The following is a 19,420-nucleotide window of genomic DNA, read 5'->3' as shown; positions in this document are numbered from 1 at the left end:
TCGGGAAGCCATCCTTTATATAAAATGTATAAAAAACCTACTTCCTTGTTATTAGTAGAGGTCAATACACTATTACAGTAAAGAAGATCTACACACATGAATGCACACAATCACACAGTCGTGTCTTTGCAGACTGTCACGTCTGATTTTAAAAGTGTCTTCATTTGTTGTCTTTCCACTTCATCCTCCTTTTTCCTGTGACCAAAAACAAGCATATTTTAGGAACAGTGAATTAAACACACAGCAAGGGCTACATTGACAATTGGATTGAGAAAAGTGAATGAATTCAATTCAGGTGATCTCAAATCACAAATTAATTGGTGTTATTTCTCAGCATTACTGCTAAAAAAACAGGCATCTTTATTTACTTGGCCTATCTTTTACTACAGTTCATTTAACAGTTTAAAAAGTTATCATGTGTAACATATGGATCATGAACTACACTAATACAAATGATCATATCATTTCCTCTTACATGTTAATGCAGCATTATTGTACTTCAGTAGCATAACGCATATACAGATCTAACACACTCAAATGGAATATTCTCCATAGAATACTGTAGAAATGAATCTTAAAACCTGGAAATTAATTCATTCTTTGAGCTTTCTCAACTTTTGGTTTCCTTATCTCAAAGTCAATGCGTTTTTTTTAAGTGGTTTTCTGTTAAATGCCTGAAAAATAAGGTCTGTAGTTACTGCAGGCCAAAGATATTTACAAGTTTCGACCTACTCTAAATATCCCACAATTTAATTATAATGCACTTGAAATGTCTAAAAAAACAGTGGTTGCTAACAAGTGGCTAAATGAGATTACAGAAGTTGTTTCAGACATTAAACGTCACCATGGTGAATACAGAGACCAATTTACTATTCTTCATTATAGAATACATAGAAATTGTGTATTAAGACAGTAGTCTGTTTATAGCTTAACATTAGCTTTTTACCTCTAGCGATTTAATTTGTTTAATTAAGTGGTCTTAATTAAGTATCTTTCTGAACAAATTATTGAAGTATCATAAACTTGTGTTTTCCACAGAGATTGTTTCAGTGTTATTCCAGAATCCAACAAAGAAATGTCACTGGCTTTCTGTCGAGGGATCCAGGGCGATGCAAACTTCCGAGTTAGCCGACAAAAATACGTCATCATTACACCATTCTATTGATGGAACTTAAAAATGTAATATGTAACAATTGGCCACCTTTTAAGTGCATACTCAAAACAAACAGGTGGTAGTTTCATGACCAAAGTAGCCGCTAACTGCTGCTAGCTTCAGCCGCTAGTTAGCTCAGTTAGCCGTGCATGTAGTGGTCTCGGAGCCCAGAGCACTAGGGGTTTGTTTGTGTTTACACCAATGGAACAGGAGCTTTAGCATGCTAACTTCAGTAGATATCTCAGCAACACAACAAACAGACGTTGTAATCTCAAAACTGTAATTCCTACATTCTGTAGATAATTTGGGTGAGTAATTAGTCATTTTTGCATGTACTCGTCTTAAATTCTTACATATTGCACCTTTAAGGTAAAATGCTTTTTCCTGTCAATGGCCATTTCTTACTATTACCCCTGACTGATGAGGAAGAATGAGACTTTTGCCAGGTACGGCAAGACAGTGTGGTCAAACAGTATAACAATGCAACCGTCTATGCTTGATCTCACCTGTTAGGAAACTCAATATCGTCAAGGGTTTCAGGGAGAGGAACTCCTCTGGTTTCAGGCAGCAACAACACCAAAGCTCCAGCTACAAAGGCGACCACTCCTGAATGAAATAAACATGGAGGTTTAAAAGGCTCACTGACTCACTCACAGGATGATAACAGATGAAGTTAATCTGTTGCGACCAACAATACATTTACATCCAATTCGAGAGAAAAAAAGGATTATTAGTATTATTGGATTTTAAATGTATCATTTTGTAGAGGGTTCTTCCAATAAGCTGCAGCTGAATCTCAGGTCAGAAGGCAAAGTTTTCGATCTACTGGTAGATCTACATTTCAACCATCACCTATGGCTCCATGGTTGGTTCCAGCACAGAGTGCCATGGGATTTGTAAGAACCATAGATTATTACTGACATATACAACTATACAAGTAAAGAAATGTTTTTAATTAACTTTATCCTTTATTGTACATATTCACCTCCTACAGTGGCAAAATCTATACCCTAAAAAAATCCATTAAAACCTTCCAGGGGACCAATAATAAACATCTAAAAACAAAGTGATTAAAACCACTTACATATGGTCATTAGCAAGGTGCAGTACATCAATCTTATTACAGTGATCATTAAGAAATGTCAGAAACCTACCAAAAATGATAAGTGGCAGCTCAAGCCAGATGAAAGCAAGTCTGTAGAGCAGGAATGGAGATACGATGCCTCCAATATCACACAGAGTGGAACACACCGACACTCCCAGGTTCCTGTATCCAGATGACCATTAAACGTGGCCTTTGTACTGCACACTTGGACCATGTGATGAAAAGCTGATCAGTCTGACCTCACCTGATAAATGTTGGGTAGAGCTCAGTGTTAACAAACACCACCATCTCAAAGGCCATGGTGATGCCCAGCCGACCAATGCAGGCTACCACCGTTTTAAACCAGAACATACCTGTAGGGACAGACGCATACGATTGTGTGCATATTGAGAGAGTTTAGACGAAACTATTCCTTTTATAATGTCTGCAGAAGCGTAACATTTATTAGATTTATAATGTCTAGAAGGTCTTTCTAAAATGTTTGTATCTACGAGAACAAGACATCATGTCTTGGAGACTATGACTCATTTTTTCATAGCATGTGCCTTAGTACTCAGACTCTAAAACAAATTCTAGCCCCAAAAAATAACTATTGTTAGTGAAATAATTTTCTAAAAACTGACTGGGGGGGGGGGGAATAAGTCAAATCCTAACTGAGATGGCAAAAAGATGCCATTACTGTCTGGAATGAAGGCAGTGATCACGCATGCGGCTCCGGCTACGATGTTGGCGGCGGCGAAGGGGAGCCGTCGGCCGATGCGTTCGATGGTGATGAGGATGAGGAAGGCAGCGGGGAACTCCACCAGGCCAGAGATGAGGAAGTCGATGTAGACGTTCCCTCCGGCTATCCCCACCCGCATGATGAGTCCCTGGTAAACCACGGCACTGGTGAACCTGCAGAGGTGGAAAGAAGTCTTGTGGTCTCCAGCATTTTGAGACTTGTGCGGCTCATAGTTCTGTGATTCTAGGTGAGTCTCACCAGTTGAACATGAGAATGAAAGTGTGTTTTCTCATGTTTGGAGTTCTGACAAGGTCCAGCAAAGAGGCGGAGGGGGAGTCACCCTCGTCTTCAGTCAGTGTCTGGAGCAAGTCATCGGGGTACAGTTGTGTTTACAGATTATTTGACACATAGGTCAATAAATGATGCGGCTTCAGGAGAACTGCATTAATGACTAAACAGCTGATTGGATTTACCTCAAAGTTCTTGGAGAGTTTCTTCTTGTTCTCCTTCGCCATCGCTTCAGTGATCTCCAAAGCTTTTGAGGTGTTTTTCTGAGAGATAAGCCACCTAGGAGACTCTGGGATAAACCTGAGAACAGTTTTACAGACACAAACATGTTAGTAACTTTTCACCAACACACCTGCTTCTAATGGACTATCTGAGCTTGGTCTCTTTCTTTCTGATGTTTTCTTGATACAGAACATTGTGTGAGAGATCCTTTTTATGCCTTGGATATCTAAATAGCTAATATGCCAGCCATGACAGACATTGTGGTCCATGGTTGCCTTAACTTCCAGGCATTTGCTGGGTCCAGCTTCTTAAATGTGAGCAGAGTTTGAGTTATAATCTGATCTATGGACCTTCCTTTTCCAGGGTGACTGTGTGCCTGATGAGAGATAAAGTACAGTGATACCAAAGTTAATAGTGAACCAATGTAAATCCAGATGGTTTCATTATTTCATATCCATTACATTACGTAATCAGCAATTACTTCATCATGATGCCTTGAAGCAGAAAAATGCTATCGCCAGTTTAAACAATAGTTTCGTAAGGCAAGAGCACTACTACACTGCTGATGTTTTGGTTGAACCAGTGGCCGTGTTAACTGGTGACCTTTGGATGAACATATCCGCGGCTACCATTGACGGAAGCTAGCTTTCTAGCAAGTGAGCTTTCTTAAGGCACAATTCGTCAGGATCTAATGGATTTATTGATATGTGCATGGAGAGGTCGCTGTTGCTGTAATGTTAACTAGCTCCGCACAATGTTGCACATTTCAGCACTCTGACTGGTTGTAGGTCTGTCAAGTTGTGTCGTGAGGCATTTTGGTCCGCGTTGATTGTTAACATTCACTGGAAATCCAGAATCACCTTAGAGGTTTGAATTCGTCTAGCGATGCCAGGCTACTTTAACACATAAATGACAGAGGGGAACTAACTAAACTGATGCATGATTGAAATCAAGAAAATAAAGCTTGGTACCAGTAGTAAGGCAAGAAGAAGAGGTAGGGTGCAGTGATGACGACCTGCAGCCAGCGCCAATCAGTTATGTAGTAGGCGAGCAGAGGTAGGATCAGGTTACCGATACTGAAGAACATCTGGTACACTATGCCCACTGTCCGTCTGTACTCAGCTCCAACCATCTCTGTGACTGGCAGAGAGAAGAAAAGCAAACACGTTCGCTACAAACTGAAAAAAAAACTGAGAGAACACGGATCTCTGCAAATAGGTCCTGGTGTCTAACTGTACCTTTCATTTTCAAGTTGTTTTTTTTTTTACACTTGTGTGGAAACTTATGATTGGTTAATGTGTTGCTATGGTTAGGCCACTAACAGGTGTGGATTACTCTAAAACAGAGATGGGACTCGCATATGTCCTATAACCATTCCTGGGTATTTATGTCAAATCATCCTAAAACATCCATTCCAGCCCAGTCCAAAGTAAATTCCAACTGTTGTTGAACCATTTGGACCCCGGGCATGGTTCTGAAAGGTTAAAGTCTTATTTATCTTTCCAAACAGTTGGAAGCTCTGTCATTGATCTGACTTGAACACACTCAATAATCTATTTATTTTTCTTGCCAAAGTATTTTAATGGAAAATAAAGCCTGCAGATGACCAATAACCGCCCCTATTAGGTGGAAAACACAATGGGTCTGCATCATATGGTCTTATGTGCTCCAAGTTCAAATGTCATAACAATATCACTGAATATGAAAAACTTACATGTTTTTTCTACTTAAATACACAGCCACCTGGGAATTGGCATAACTTCCAAGTTTAGGGCTTTACAATACATTTAAACTATATGCTTCCAGATGAAAAATCTCATTAGCCACACAATGGATCAGTCAACCAGACGCTGGCCTGAAAGTGGCTCAGGGCAGAGAGGATGGAACAAGGAGTAGGTCTTGTGTCTTTGAAATCACTTGTTGGCTGTTGCAGGCCACAAGTTAGGCATAGAAGCACAGAACTGGTCAAATCACAATCTCACATTGCATACAGAATGGCTTTTGTTGAGTGAAATACATATTTCAGTAGATATGTAAAGTCTTCATTACGCAGCACATATCCATTCATCCAGCCTCCTTTGACTCCGAAGCCAAAGATGCACCTGACCACTAGGATGGAGATGTAGTTTGGAACCACAGCCAGCACAATCCCTGCGATCAGATTCAGTATGTTGGACGTCATGATACTGACCCTCCTGCCAAACCTGGAGAGACAAAGGTGCATCAGTCATTTACCACCACAGCAGCTCACTAGTAATATTGTCGTGTTATAATTCATGCGTTCCCTCCTCACTGCATTCTGCTATGATTTGTTTGAAAATATGATGGAAAGCTCTGACATCCAAAACAGAAAGAGCACACCATTGTTTTCTCTGTATTATTTGAAATATATGAAAATATGCCAAAACAGACCATGAATTTAAATGTCTAATGGAAGTAAACATTTCAAAATCAGTGAATGACCATACAATTTTAACATTTGTTTCTACAAAAAATATGGATTATTTTTTATAATACTATGCATCTACATTTTTTTTTTTTTTTTCATTTTTAATGCAGTCATTATATTCATTAAGTTAAGATACAACTAGTGGCAATTAACAGGTAAGTGTGCAATATAAAAAAGTGTAATTTTAGGGAATTTCCCTGTTTATTTTACAGACTTTCCCTGTTTTTTCTTTAAAATATCAATCCTAAATATCCAATTTTTTTATGTAACATTCACGTTTAATATAGTAATTACATTTATTACATTAGATACAACTATTGTCAATTAACAGGTAAGTGTACATTTGCAATTTGCCTGTATTCTTTAAAGAGAGTTGGAAAGTGGACCAATGTGTAACATATTTTCATTGAAAATGTTATATTCAAAATGAATGTTCCAAAATACAAATGTTACATTTGTTAGTGTTTGTAACGTGTATGTTCAGAACACGCCGGCTCGTCTTGTCATTTTTATGTTGGTTTGTAATTTTTTTACCATAAATGAAATTGGTGACACATTTCTTGTCTCTGTAAAAGAAATATCATTGCTGTTTGTGTAAACATCAAACATTAAAAGACCCAAAATTTAACAAGATCTCATGTAAAATGAAAGGTAGAAATGGTAATTTAATGTCCGAAAATTGCTGTATTTGTACAAGAAATTAAATTTTTTTGTTACTTTACACTATTTTTGCCACCTGCTGCTATTGAAATGTCTCATGTTCAACCCTCAAAAACTATTGCAGCTTCCATCATTTGCAGTGAAATCAAGATACAGAAAAATATGCAGAGTTAATACATTTCAAATGAAAGATACATGAAGTAAACACAGTAAAAGTGAATGGATAAGGTGTTATTGTGGCAAATATGGAAGACCAAGTGGTTACAAATATTATAGAGGCCTCACCTGTCAGCAAAGTAACCGAAAGCAAAGCTCCCGATGAGGAATCCCACGTTGAGAATGGACTGGTACATGTCCACCAACCATGCATCTGAACACACCAGGTTAAACTGAGACAAAAACGACAAGATTACATGTCTTCATATGGGATGTTGTCACGTGTCCACTGTCACAAATCAATTACTGTTATTTTGACAGCAGGTTGTAAAATGCTCAAGTGTGATTTGGCTGAAAAACTCAGCACAATTAGTTTAAAATGCAAAGCTTTGAGGAACATTTAGCAAATGTCTTGTCTCACCTCTGTGACAAAGGACTTCCTGCCTTCATACTGATACTCCCAGCCATCCTTACAGACAAAAACAGATGATCGCATTTAAATCAACAGGAAGGTAGACACGATGACACTTACTGTTCAGTAAAGCAATCCAACTTGGGGAATGTCGCCACAATCATCAGAGGATCATTGCTTTGGGGAAAGTATGGGTGACAAATGTTATAATATATGTGACCTCTGTTCTGTTGTATATAAATCAAGACAGTCTGGAAGGCTGCAGAGAGAGATCTGATTCATCACATCGAGTCTGAGAATTACTCTTGTTTCAGTTTCTTGAAGACATTTTAACTCTCATCCAAGAGTCTTCTTCAGTTCTAACTAACTGGAGGGGAGTTTGCAGGCAAGTACATTTTTTTTGGCCTTATTGAGAGTACAGCTTGAAGGCATGACAGCAAACAGGTGGAGAAAGAGCTGGAGTGACATGCAGCAAAGGGCCCCAGGCTGGGACTCGAACCCAGGGGCGCTGCAGCGAGGACAAAGCCTCTGTACATGGGTCACCCCGCTCTACAAACCGAGCTAAACACCACCCACACTTTGCAGACTTTTAAACTCTGTGTGGGAGTGTCCTTACAGATTCATCAAGGACACGTGTGAGCGCTGAGTTTCAGAGTCATTAGGGCCACTTGTGGGTAATTTGTCCAACTGGCCTTCGTGTGGGTTACAAGCGCTAGGTGAGCCCAGGTGTGAATGGTTGTTAAGCTGCCTGGGGAGAGGACTCAGGTGGGTGGGTGATAAGTAAAGACGGTTGTTCCAGTTTGACAAATAGAGATGGATTCCTTTACTCCTGTTCAAAAAAAAATTGTTATGGCCAAGATGTTGACATTGCTGTCCTCAAAGGAAAGACTTTTCTCCTTCAGATGCAAGTGGACAGCAGAGTTTTGACCTGAGGATTCGGCCCTCCTGTGTTGTGCCATTCGATTATAGAGGGATTGTTTTGTCTCCCCAGTTTACAAATCTGTGCATTCTTGGCATAAACTATATTACTAAACAAAAAACTAAACTATTGTTTATGCCTGGGTGTTTTTGTCCCTTAGGATGGACAAGAAATGTCCATTAGCAGAGAATTTAGCAGAGAATTAGCAACTCTCAAACTTCTCAAATTTCCCTCACAGCTCCTTCTCTGCTGTGACTCATTTACAAAATATGCACTCTAACTCTATTGATTTATGCTCTGAGGTCCGTGCACACCACTGCCAAAGAATTTTGTACGTCTCACGAGGCAAACAGAGTATTGTATTTTAAAATGGCAAGCAGCACATGGCAACAGATGGATCTGAACACAACCTCATGGCCAGACAACTAAAGAAATGGAAGGAAAAGCAGCTGCGTAGTGAGGGAGAGGATTTGATGTGGATCTAAATTGACTCCATGACAGCACCTCTTCAAAACCAGCTTTAAACCGGTGCGCTAATAAATGCTCCCCAGTCTTAGTTGGCTGTACGCCAACTAGTGTGCTGTTTGATGGACAAACAGATTTACCTGTTGCTCAGCTGGCTGGATCAGTTAGTAGTGCAGCTGCTTAGCTCAGTTAGCTGCTACAGCTCACCGTGTTTTAGCCAGCTAACTCTGCTCAACTATGAGAAGTGCTAATATCTCTAGCAGAGGAGCGTTTGACTGCCAGGAGAGGCCAGGTTTCATGCCTGGTGTCGGGGGGAACTAGCAGGGATTGTCAGCTAATAGGACCTCTAACTGCACGGCTAACTGAGCAAAGCTAATAGTAGCTAATAGTGCTAATGTTAAGGTTAGCAGCAGTTAGATAGAACAGGAACTGCATTAACCTTCATTTGCATTTTTATTTGAAACTTTGACCACCTTTGATATAGAGCACCTGTGATTTTCGACAGACAAGTTAAACAGTCATCATGAAAACACTGTGCAATCCGTCCAGCAGAGTCCCAGACACTTGTTGAATCAGTGCCAAAAGCTGATTCAAGCTGTTTATGTTGACCCCACACCTTGGTACTTTCCTTTAATTTGTCACCAATATGTATTCTTGTCTGGGGGCGGTAACTTCTTGAAGCATCACTGTAGGCTGCCAACTGCTCAGAGATAGAAAAAAAATGAAATGAAATTGAAATGTACTCTTTTCTGAGATGTTGTGTTTTTTGAAATGTTGTAGTCTTTTCTGAAACGCTGCTGTGACTAGACCCTCATTGCCACCATACATGACAGTGGTATCCAAAAATGTTAAACTATTCCTTTACTGTTTCCAATCCCTCTGAAATCTGAAAACCAATCTCCACAAAAACATACATTAGAACCAGACGTTTCACTGAAACTCTGGAAAGCTTTCCAGGAAATTCTTCAGAACCAAATAATCCAACAGCATCGACTTCGATCAATTTCAGAGATCTTACCTTACATGCAGTAACTGGAACATTCGTCAGGTTCAGTTCCTGTGAGTCACACGTGAGTCCTGTGTTGTTCCAGTCCACCTCATACTGCTCACAGCTGCTCTGCTGCAGCAACCCAGAGTTGTTGACCACAAGAGCCGTCAGCCTGCGACTGTCTGACAGACTCCAGCTGCATGCCTGCCTCCTCTCCACCACTGCAGAGTCCCGACACCAGTGATCGGGAGTGAAGCCCTGGAAGACGATGCCGACGTACACGGCTGAAACGGGAATCGACAACAGACAGAGCAGGGCGAAGATACGCTTCTGACAGCGGCCGAAAGTCCCAGCCTCTTCCAAGAGGTCATCAAAGGTCGCCATCACTATTGTGATCCAAGTTCTTCCTGTTTGAGGTATAAAGATTAATCCAATTATTTACAGCTCAGCACAGCACAAATGAGAGTGGAGCGCCTGTGCCCTGCTTTAGAGTTTTGAACAGAATCTGCACACCACTGGTCAGTCTGGAGCAGAGTGCAAAACAGCTGATAGAAACCGTTAAATCTGCAGAGGAGGTAAAGACATGTTACTGTTTAATGAAGTTCACCGGCTTGTCAGGGCAATTATATAATCATTGAAAGGACCTCAGCTGAGCACAAGCCAAAACAAATTCCGTTAGTATGCGTGGAGAGTGCTGCCAAAGTTACACAGCACACACTCCTGTGGAATCACAGTCTCAGTCAGAAGAAACAGATGCTTATCTTTAAGGGTTTTTTTTAAAAACGCAAAACAAGCAGCATTGGCAGGACTGTCAGTGTGCAGCATTCGAGGAAAACCTGCACAGATGGACACCTTGTGGCATTTTAGCAAACTGCACTGTGATAAACAGCAGCGCACCGGGGCTGTCTCTCTATCCTACAAACAAATTCTATATGTAATCACTCTGGACTGGTGAGTTTATGCTTTTGCAGAGGTCAAAAAACGTCACAAAATGGTCAGTAGATGGAGGCCACATTCTTAAGATTTGTATGATTTGTATTCCCTTTGCCATGTTTTTTTTTTTCTCGAAGGACTGTTCAGTGTTTATTTTCACATAGCATTCCTATAGATTATTAAGAAGAATGTTTCAGTTCTGTAAAGGGTTGGGTAAACAGGACCTTGTTCATGCCATTTTTTTTGTGAGAGCAATACATTTGCATTGTATTCACCTCGCTATACAGTTGTCTTTACAGTTTGAGGCAGATTTTCCATCCTGTGCTGAGTTCAAACGGACTTTACAGGCCTCAGAGGACAAAGCTAGGGCTGCCAAAATAACTTGTACATTTTGATAAACTAAGCACAGAGGAAATAACGTTTTATGTTTATTCATGGTCAGATTGTAACCTGTAATGTATATTTACTGCCCATGGACAACCTAACTCCATCAGCTCCGGTGGCTCCGGATAGGGTCAGTATCCTGTGGTGTCCCACAAGGAAACTGCTTGGATCCAATTTTATTCTCAGTTTTTCGTAAACGGTTCACCAGATGTTGATTAAAAATGCAGATGTAGTCACTGTTGAGGGAAATCGTCTATTTACACGATCAGATATGTTTAATTTTAAATGGATAGTATGTAATTCCTGCCACTAGGTGGCCTCCCTTGTGGGATCATTGCTATGTCATGACGGCTCCACCCTGTGCCTCTGAAGAGCTCTTTGTTCTAAATTAGCACAGTATTCACTGACTGTTGACACCAGGGAGATTTACAAACATTTTTTCTATAAAGCTAATTTGGATCGAAGTAAAGATAAAGAAAGTACAAGAAAAATAACTCTTCCTGCATCTGCTGCTTCACATTAAAAGCATCTTATTATGCAAAACATGGGGTTGCTTTTATTGTGAAGCTGTCACAGGAAGTTAAATGTGTTTGTAACAGTTATCGCTAACTACCATTATTCACCAAAAGATTAGTGTGCAAGACACACCATGGTGTCACCATGACTCCCTGGTTTGTGGACTACCAGTTTGAAACCTTGAGTTTGCCATCATGGTTGTTGCCATATTTGTACTATGCATACTCTGCTTCATCGTTTATTTTACTCTAAATATACAAAGGGAACATCATGCTGTGTTGGAGAAGACCTGAAACTAGTGGTTAAGACCATAAACTGTTTACTGCAGTAATAAATCAAGTGAGGGGTAGGGTCATTTTCTCATACTTTCCGTATCTTATATAGTCAGTGGTGCAAAATGAAATCAAATCCCATTGCTGTTAAAACAATGTGGTTTTGTGTGGTTGCTCTGTCAAAGTAGCTGCCTGATAAGGAGACCAAAGATGTAACCAAACTGACCAGTATTGAATTCGTCAGGGTTTCTATGGAAAATAATTGGGATTCCAAGTTGTTTTTACGAGAGAACTCTTTAATAATTTAATAATACACTTCTGTAATAACTGGTCCACAAATCATTCTCTTAACACATATCTCAACTCCAAGAACACATAAAAACATAGTAATGGTTAATCTAAAGTCCAAATTCTGTGCACTGATGAGGGTCTCAAACAAACACAGAAAACTTCAATGTAGCTGACTGTCTGGTCAAGAACACAAATTACAGCAACACTGTTAAGCAAAATAAATAAATACTTTGGTCACAGGGGGGAGATTAAACCACTGCTGTTTCTTTGTTCGTCGATACGTCGCTCTGGGGCAGCAGGTTGGTCAGCTGCTGGTTCTTCATCGCAGCTTTCTCCTTGCATCTGAAAACACACACAATAACATCACATACATTAAGTATTATCTAAGTCATTGTTTAAAGCAAAAAATTAAAAGATTTATGGGTTAAGTTCTCTGAAATGTGAGGATCTGCTCCTTTTTTTAGCACACATGATAGGAAACTGAATACATTTGACTACTGGACTGGTTGTGTGACAAAACAAGACATTTAGATCTGTTTTCATGACAAGGATTAATTGATTAACTGAGAAAGTAATTCATGGATATGAAAATAATCCTCAGTTGCAGCCCTGACTTTACACAGTATATCACTGAGATAAATATGATCACATCGTCGACATAATATGTGAGAAACTGCCTCCAGAGTATGTGTGTCCACACGTACACATACAAAGTCCAAAATGAGTCTGATAAATTAAAAGAACCACATTATTTCTTTCTTCGTGTTGATTCAGCTGTGGATACTGTGACAGCCCCAGGGGCTCTGCTGGGACTTGCTGTGTTGTGTGTTGTTGCTGTGTTGCGTTTGTTGTTTCAGTGTTGCTGGTCCCTCGAGGACATGAAGGAATAGGAGGCAGCTGGCCAGTTCCTCCTAGTCTCCATTAAAACACACCACACACCACCTCATTTTACTTGAGTCTTTTTTGATTCTCTGTATAGTTTTCTTTGGTAATTTGGTTGACTTAAAACGTCGTCTTTGTTAAATGAAATCGCTTTCAAACCCGGTGTATCCCCCCCCATGTGCTTCTGTTATTTGTTATGGTCCGAGAGCCGGTCACAGAAACGCTCACCTGTCTGGGAACTCGATGTCGTCGATGGTGTCGGGCAGCGGCACACCCCTCGTCTCAGGAAGCAGCAGCACCAAACCACCAGCCACGAAGGCAAGAGATCCTGCGCAACACATTCCAACATGACTTCAATAACACATCAGCTTTTATTTTTTTTTAAATCCTCTCAATGAGGATATTTTTTTTGTGATTATTTCTCTATGATAATATCAAACCCACCAAAGATGATGAGGGGCAGCTCCAGCCAGATAACAGCCAGCCTGTAGAGCAGGAAGGGAGCGACGATGCCTCCAACGTCACACAGAGTGGAACAAACTGACACTCCAAAGTTCCTACAGTCACAAGAACAACCAGTTAGTTAATATACTTTATTTTCATCTCTTTACTATATTATATATTGTTTTTGTTGTTGTTGAATAAGCTAAGTTTTGTTGTACTAAGTTTGAAACTAGTGCAACAAAAGTCTGGCCCGCGGGTGTCACCAGTACTGTACTCAGTTTGTAACGGTCAGGCTCAGCTATATTTGGACTCAGCTTTGCTTGGAAATAAATGCTGATGTTAGCGTGATACTGTTCTTTATTAAGCATGCGAAAATACCTACAGTTAGCTTGTTAGCATTGGATATAACAATGAGAAGTTCTTAACACACTGACATTCAGCATGTTACATTAAGCACTTTAGCATTTTAACTTGCTAACTTTCAGCACTAATGATTCCTTTGGACTTGGGTGCCAACTGAACGACTAAGACCAGCTCACTGATGACTATTAGCTCATTGATAACAAGATCTAGACGTACTTTTTCAACTTTCAATTGCATTCCTTCCAGACAAAGAATGAAGAGCAGGTACAGTTTGTACAAGTTACCTGACGAATGTTGGGTAGAGCTCCGTGTTAACAAACACCACCATCTCAAAGGCCATGGTGATACCGAGCCGACCGATGCAGGCCACCAATGTCTTGAACCACAACATACCTGCAGGGACAGACAGAAATGTTCAAATAATTTATAATCTGATGAAGTCTGAATGGCTTGCTCCTCATCTTCACGTGTTCCCTTACTGTCAGGAATGAACGCAGTGATGAAGCAGGCGGTTCCGGCTATGATGTTGGCGGTGGCGAACGGAAGCCGTCTGCCGATGCGTTCGATGGTGAAGAGGATGAGGAAGGCGGCGGGGAACTCCACCAGGCCGGAGATGAGGAAGTCGATGTAGACGTTTCCTTCCAGAATACCCAGCCTCATGATCAGACCCTGGTAGACCACAGCGCTGGTGAACCTGCAGGGAGACGGAGGGATGATGGTGCGTGAGCTCCGAAGAATGATATAAGTGACATGATGTGTCACTGCAAACATAAACACACTCACCAGTTGTAGCTGAGAATGAATGTGTGTTTTCTCATCTTTGGAGTTCTGATGAGGTCCATGAAGGAGACAGTGTGGGAGTCAGCGTTATCATCCGTCAGAGTCTGCAGGATCAAACAAACAGTTCATTTAACGCTGCTGCTATTTAAAAAAAATTATTATCACATTTCAAAAGCTTCACATTTAACATTTGTAAATCTTGGATTGTGCAATATCTTATGTTACTGGTAAAGTTGTGGTTTCTTTCACATTTTATAGAGATAAATCACATTGATAAATCAAGTTGCAATAAACAACTAAAACATTTCTCAAGAAGTTTTGTATGAGTTTTGATATCTGGTGCGCATCCTGATATTCCCAACCTTTATTGTGGGTGGTTGGTGCTTGCTTGGGAGCTCCTGTAGCCAAAAGTCTAAGTCTGTTTGCTTTCATAGTTACATGTCTGCGACCGTCACATATTTCGCTATGTTTTGATGTATATATTAGTTAAGTGGAGTGAACATTGTTGGAGTGAGAGGATAATAAAGAGCATATTTTTTAAATATTGTACAGCTCTTCCCCACTCTAACAACACCCATTGTAAAAAAAAAAATTAAATTACATGAAAACTGTGTGAGCTATCACAGTGGCTTCTTAGGCCTGTAAAGACCCGACTCTAGTGACCCGTAAAAACTTCGAATTACTTTTCTATGTTAAGGTATAGTGAAGGTACAAGGGGCCAAAGAAAGCTGGGTCTGACATCAATCATGATGATTTCCCATTATTTCTCATGGGAAAATGTATTGCTGGAGAACTGCTGTCAAAAGTCACAGTTATGACTTTCTAATACCAATATTCCTGTATTTATACAAACAATGTGTACACATATGTTTTGCACATCAGGCAAACTGAATTAAGTCAGGTGAAGTGTGAGTGTGTAGTTTGTCTACGGTTAACCAGCACTCACCTCGATGTTCTTGGACAGAGTCATCTTGTTCTCTTTGGCCATGTCCTCAGTGATCTTCACAGCTTTGGACTTCTGGTTCTGAGACAGAAGCCATCTTGGAGACTCTGGGATAAACCTGCAAATACAAAACTTTCATGAAGCGCATAAACATGCAACTTTTCACAGAGGACTAAAAGAATGTGATCATCGTTGTTATCAAAAATGAAATACATTACATGTTATTGTTATGAATCACTTATTTACTGCTGTTACAGGAGAGGTTATAAATGTTGACAATCAAATGAATAAACTCTCTGTATGTACATGTATGTCCTTGTATCCACTTACAGATAATTAACTGTGCTGTAAGCCATTTATTAGGTATAAATATTCATTTTGCCTTTTCAAAATCTTCTCAGGCAGTAAAATATTTTAAAACCTGAAATCAGCCAGTGTTTCTCACCAGTAGTAGGACAGGAAGATGATGTAGGGGACGGTGATGACGACCTGCAGCCACCGCCAGTCAGTGATGTAGTAGGCGAGCAGAGGGAGGATGAGGATGCCGACGCTGAATAACATCTGGTAAAGGATTCCGACAGTGCGTCTGTACTCCACACCCACCAGCTCTGTGACTGAGAGGGAAGAAGGTTCCACACATCAAAAAAAAAAAAAAAAAAGGAAGGAAGGAAGGAAGGAAGGAAGGAAGGAAGCATTTCTTGAATTTTTTTGTATGAGTCCCGAGGTTAAATGTTGTTCTTACTCAGCACATATCCTGCCACCCAGCCTCCTTTCACTCCGAACCCGTACAGCGTCCTGAAAACCAGAAGAGACACGTAGTTTGGAGCCACGGCCACCAGGATTCCTGCGATCCCGTTCAATAGGTTGGACATCAGGAAGCTCATTTTCCTGCCAAACCTGAAGACGGAACAAACAAGTCAGACAGAGTTAAAAAAAAAAAAAAAAAAAAAAAACATTAGATGAATCTGTCTGGTTTTAACCAATCAGTCAATCGCAGAACTCACCTGTCAGCCAGGTAGCCGATGGCGATGCTCCCAACCAGGAAGCCCACGTTGAGAGTGGCCTGGTACATATCCACCAACCAGGCATCCGAACACACCAGGTCAAACTGGAGCGGCACACGCAAAAATAAATGGATCGTAACATTAGTTCTTCTCTTAATATTTGTCCTGAAACTAAATCAAAAAAGAAATAATAAAAGAATAAAAACTTTTATCTTGTGAACATTTTGTTTCTGAAAAGTTTTTGGAGCTTTTGATTTTGTTTCTGTTGTTGTTGTGTTTAGCTTCACCCCGGTGTGATCTCTCATCTCGTCTTGTACTTGGCAACTAAGTACAATTACTTACTTCGCTGCAGTACAGTTTTGAATATGACCATTTTCTGCTCTTTTATACTTCCACTCCACTGCATTTTGGTTGCAAATATTGTTTCCTCCACTCCATTTTACTCCAATCTGCAAAGTAACTTCAGTTTAGTGCAGATAAGATGCTGCGGTGCTCCGCTGATGATATGCTGATATATGTTCACATATTATAGAAGACATACTTGTCAATAATTGTGTAATTCACTTTTACTTGTACTTTTAATACTTTGGTACATTTATTGATCAAATCACATTCATAGACTTGCTTTAATGTGACCTTCTTAACAGATTCTCCCTCTTTTTATTCCTTTTACTGCTCTATTACTTTAGTTTTGAATTCCTTTTTTCTTTCCATCCATTTATTAGCTTTTATTTGTTATTTCTAATCTTTTTGTTGTCCTTCATTCTTTTTTGCTGCCCATAATCTTGTTTGTATCTGTTCTTAATCCTTTAATGAGACCTTCTCTTCTCATCCTTGTTTATTGATTTCAATCCTTCATTTATCTCTGTGTCTCTCTTTCTTTTCCTGTGATTCAGCCTGTTTTACTGCTTTTATTCCTTCCTTACTCATAATGACTCACGTTGACTTTTTGTGTTTGTGCCTTGTTTGTCCTGAACTCACCTTGGACTTTTGCTTGACTTGACTGCTGAGTGTTTATTCTGTAATACTGTCATTCCTTGTTTGTCGAGGCACTTTGTAAACTGTTTTTTGAGCAATCAGTAAAGTCTATCATCATTGTTATTATCTATTGCCAGAAATAGTTTAAATAGAAAAAAATACAATACAAATACATATTATATTATATTATATTATATTATATTATATTATATTATATTATATTATATTATATATAACATTTTAACACGATATCTTTACTAAAGTATGACTTGGGTATTTTTCACACCACTGTATTTGATCATAGTTTTTTTTTATGATCAAAGATGATCATCTTCTCATCTCGGTGATGAAAATGTAATTAACATCCCGGATCCTCTCTCACCTCAGTAACAAAGGACTGCCTCCCCTCGTAGTCGTACTCCCAGCCGTTCTTGCAGCCGGCTGTGGGGGTTCGGCTCAGGTCCAGCTCCTGTGAGTCGCAGCTGAGCCCGGTGCGGTTCCAGTCCACCTCGTACTGCTCGCAGGTGCTCTGCTGCGGGACTCCGGAGCTGTTCACCAGCGGCACCGTCAGCCGGCGGCTGTCCGCCAGGCTCCAGCCGCACTCCCGCCTCCTCTCCACCACCTCCGGGTCTCGGCACCAGTGATCGGGGGTGAAACCCTGGAAGACGATGCCCACGTACACGCCGGCCCAGGGCATGGACACCATGCAGAGCAGGGCGAAGATCCGCTTCTGGCAGCGGCCGAACTTCCCGGCTTCCTCCAGGATGTCGTCGAAGGTGGTCATGGTCGCGGAGGTGTTGACTTCTTTTCAAACAAACTTCAGTGTGTGAGTGTGTGAGAGCCAGCAGGCTACTAGTTTGTTTGCTGAGCGTCCTCAGTGAGCGGTGAGAGGCCGGTTCTTCTGGGTTTTAAACGGGACGGGCAGGAGCAAAGGTCCGCACGGAGACGTCCGTGCTGCGCGTCTTGTGCAGTGGAGCATCAACACACGTTGTTCATCACTTGTGCACACGTCAGAAGCAGTGGATCCCTGACCTCCAGGCACATGTGCACACAGATGGACGCGCTGCCCATCAGTTAATGTTTCAGTGTGTCTGGAAGTCTGGCAGACATAAAGATGTGAGAATATAAACACTGAAACAACAGCTGACAAAAGCAAAAAAATAAATAAATCTTGAGTGTCTAAGAACTTGAGACATCTTGGATGCGTCTTTATCAACTCGGGGTGTATTTGAACATTTCTGAAATTACTTTTGACTTGACTTGGACCTGTCTGAACTGACTTCAGGCTTGACTTTAACGGACCCCAGGCACGACTTGGACATGTGACAAAGAACTTGAGACGTGGACATGTCTCCCGAGTACTCATGAGTTCTTGGACTTCAATTTGATTTGACTCAAGACTCGTCCCCAGTAACTTGAGAGGTATGATTGGACTTGTCCTGAAGGGTGATACTTGAATCTTACTTGGCCTGGAGGAATTTAAAACTTGGACGACTTGAAAATGTACTTTTGTCTGGAGTCACTTCAGGCTGAAACTTGTAGAGAAGGACTTGGGACCGACTGATCCCAAATGACTTGGCACCAGACTTGGACTTGTTCCAAAGAACTGGAGACATGACTTGGACCATTGTACGATTACTTGCAACTTGTCTCTGACCTGTTTCAATGGACCCCAGGCATGACTTGGACTTGTCTTGGAGGACATGGGACCCGACTTGGAATCCTCGAATTGCACAGTTTGACTTCTGCGAATGGACACAGAATTTTGGGATCCTTTATCAGCACCCTACCTGCAATGACCCACCAGCCAGCCAGTGTGTATTGTGACCTGGAATTTCTCCGTGTTGAGCGTCTCATCTTGAGGTAATGAAGAAGTCAATGGTGGCGCCACTTCTGCTAAAAGAAGGACTCCCCAATCTTTCTGAGGACTTTCACGACGATGGTCTCTGATCCTTTGAAGAAAGTCAGATTCAAGTATCGTCCATCTAGTCCAAATCAAAGTCAAGTCTTAAGCCATTAGGGCGAGTTCAGGTCAAGTCTGAAGCCGCTCAAGACAAGTCCAAGTTAAGCCTCAAGTGATTCTTTAGGATTT

The 19,420-nt window shown here is 40.7% G+C and overlaps 2 protein-coding genes across 2 annotated transcripts; both read right to left on the bottom strand.

The window, feature by feature from the left end:
* LOC119012101 (solute carrier family 22 member 2-like) lies at positions 1-10,061 on the bottom strand. The gene is made up of 12 exons (XM_037085581.1): positions 9,569-10,061; positions 7,176-7,223; positions 6,884-6,987; positions 5,539-5,693; positions 4,461-4,629; positions 3,453-3,567; positions 3,238-3,338; positions 2,938-3,152; positions 2,503-2,611; positions 2,308-2,420; positions 1,660-1,759; positions 1-195 (listed from the first exon to the last, which is right to left on the bottom strand). Exons 1-12 carry the CDS (start codon positions 9,920-9,922, stop codon positions 111-113), a joined length of 1,668 nt encoding a protein of 555 aa, XP_036941476.1. The 5' UTR covers positions 9,923-10,061; the 3' UTR covers positions 1-110.
* Positions 10,062-11,938: 1,877 nt separating this feature from the next.
* On the bottom strand, positions 11,939-19,404 carry LOC119012100 (solute carrier family 22 member 2-like). The gene is made up of 11 exons (XM_037085580.1): positions 17,711-19,404; positions 16,351-16,454; positions 16,089-16,243; positions 15,792-15,960; positions 15,350-15,464; positions 14,407-14,507; positions 14,103-14,317; positions 13,908-14,016; positions 13,261-13,373; positions 13,045-13,144; positions 11,939-12,276 (listed from the first exon to the last, which is right to left on the bottom strand). Exons 1-11 carry the CDS (start codon positions 18,110-18,112, stop codon positions 12,183-12,185), a joined length of 1,677 nt encoding a protein of 558 aa, XP_036941475.1. The 5' UTR covers positions 18,113-19,404; the 3' UTR covers positions 11,939-12,182.
* Positions 19,405-19,420: the final 16 nt, after the last annotated feature.

The sequence above is a fragment of the Acanthopagrus latus genome, chromosome 22 (assembly GCF_904848185.1).
Source record: "Acanthopagrus latus isolate v.2019 chromosome 22, fAcaLat1.1, whole genome shotgun sequence".
NCBI lineage: Eukaryota > Metazoa > Chordata > Actinopteri > Spariformes > Sparidae > Acanthopagrus > Acanthopagrus latus.
This window is presented reverse-complemented; position numbering and strand designations above follow the sequence as displayed.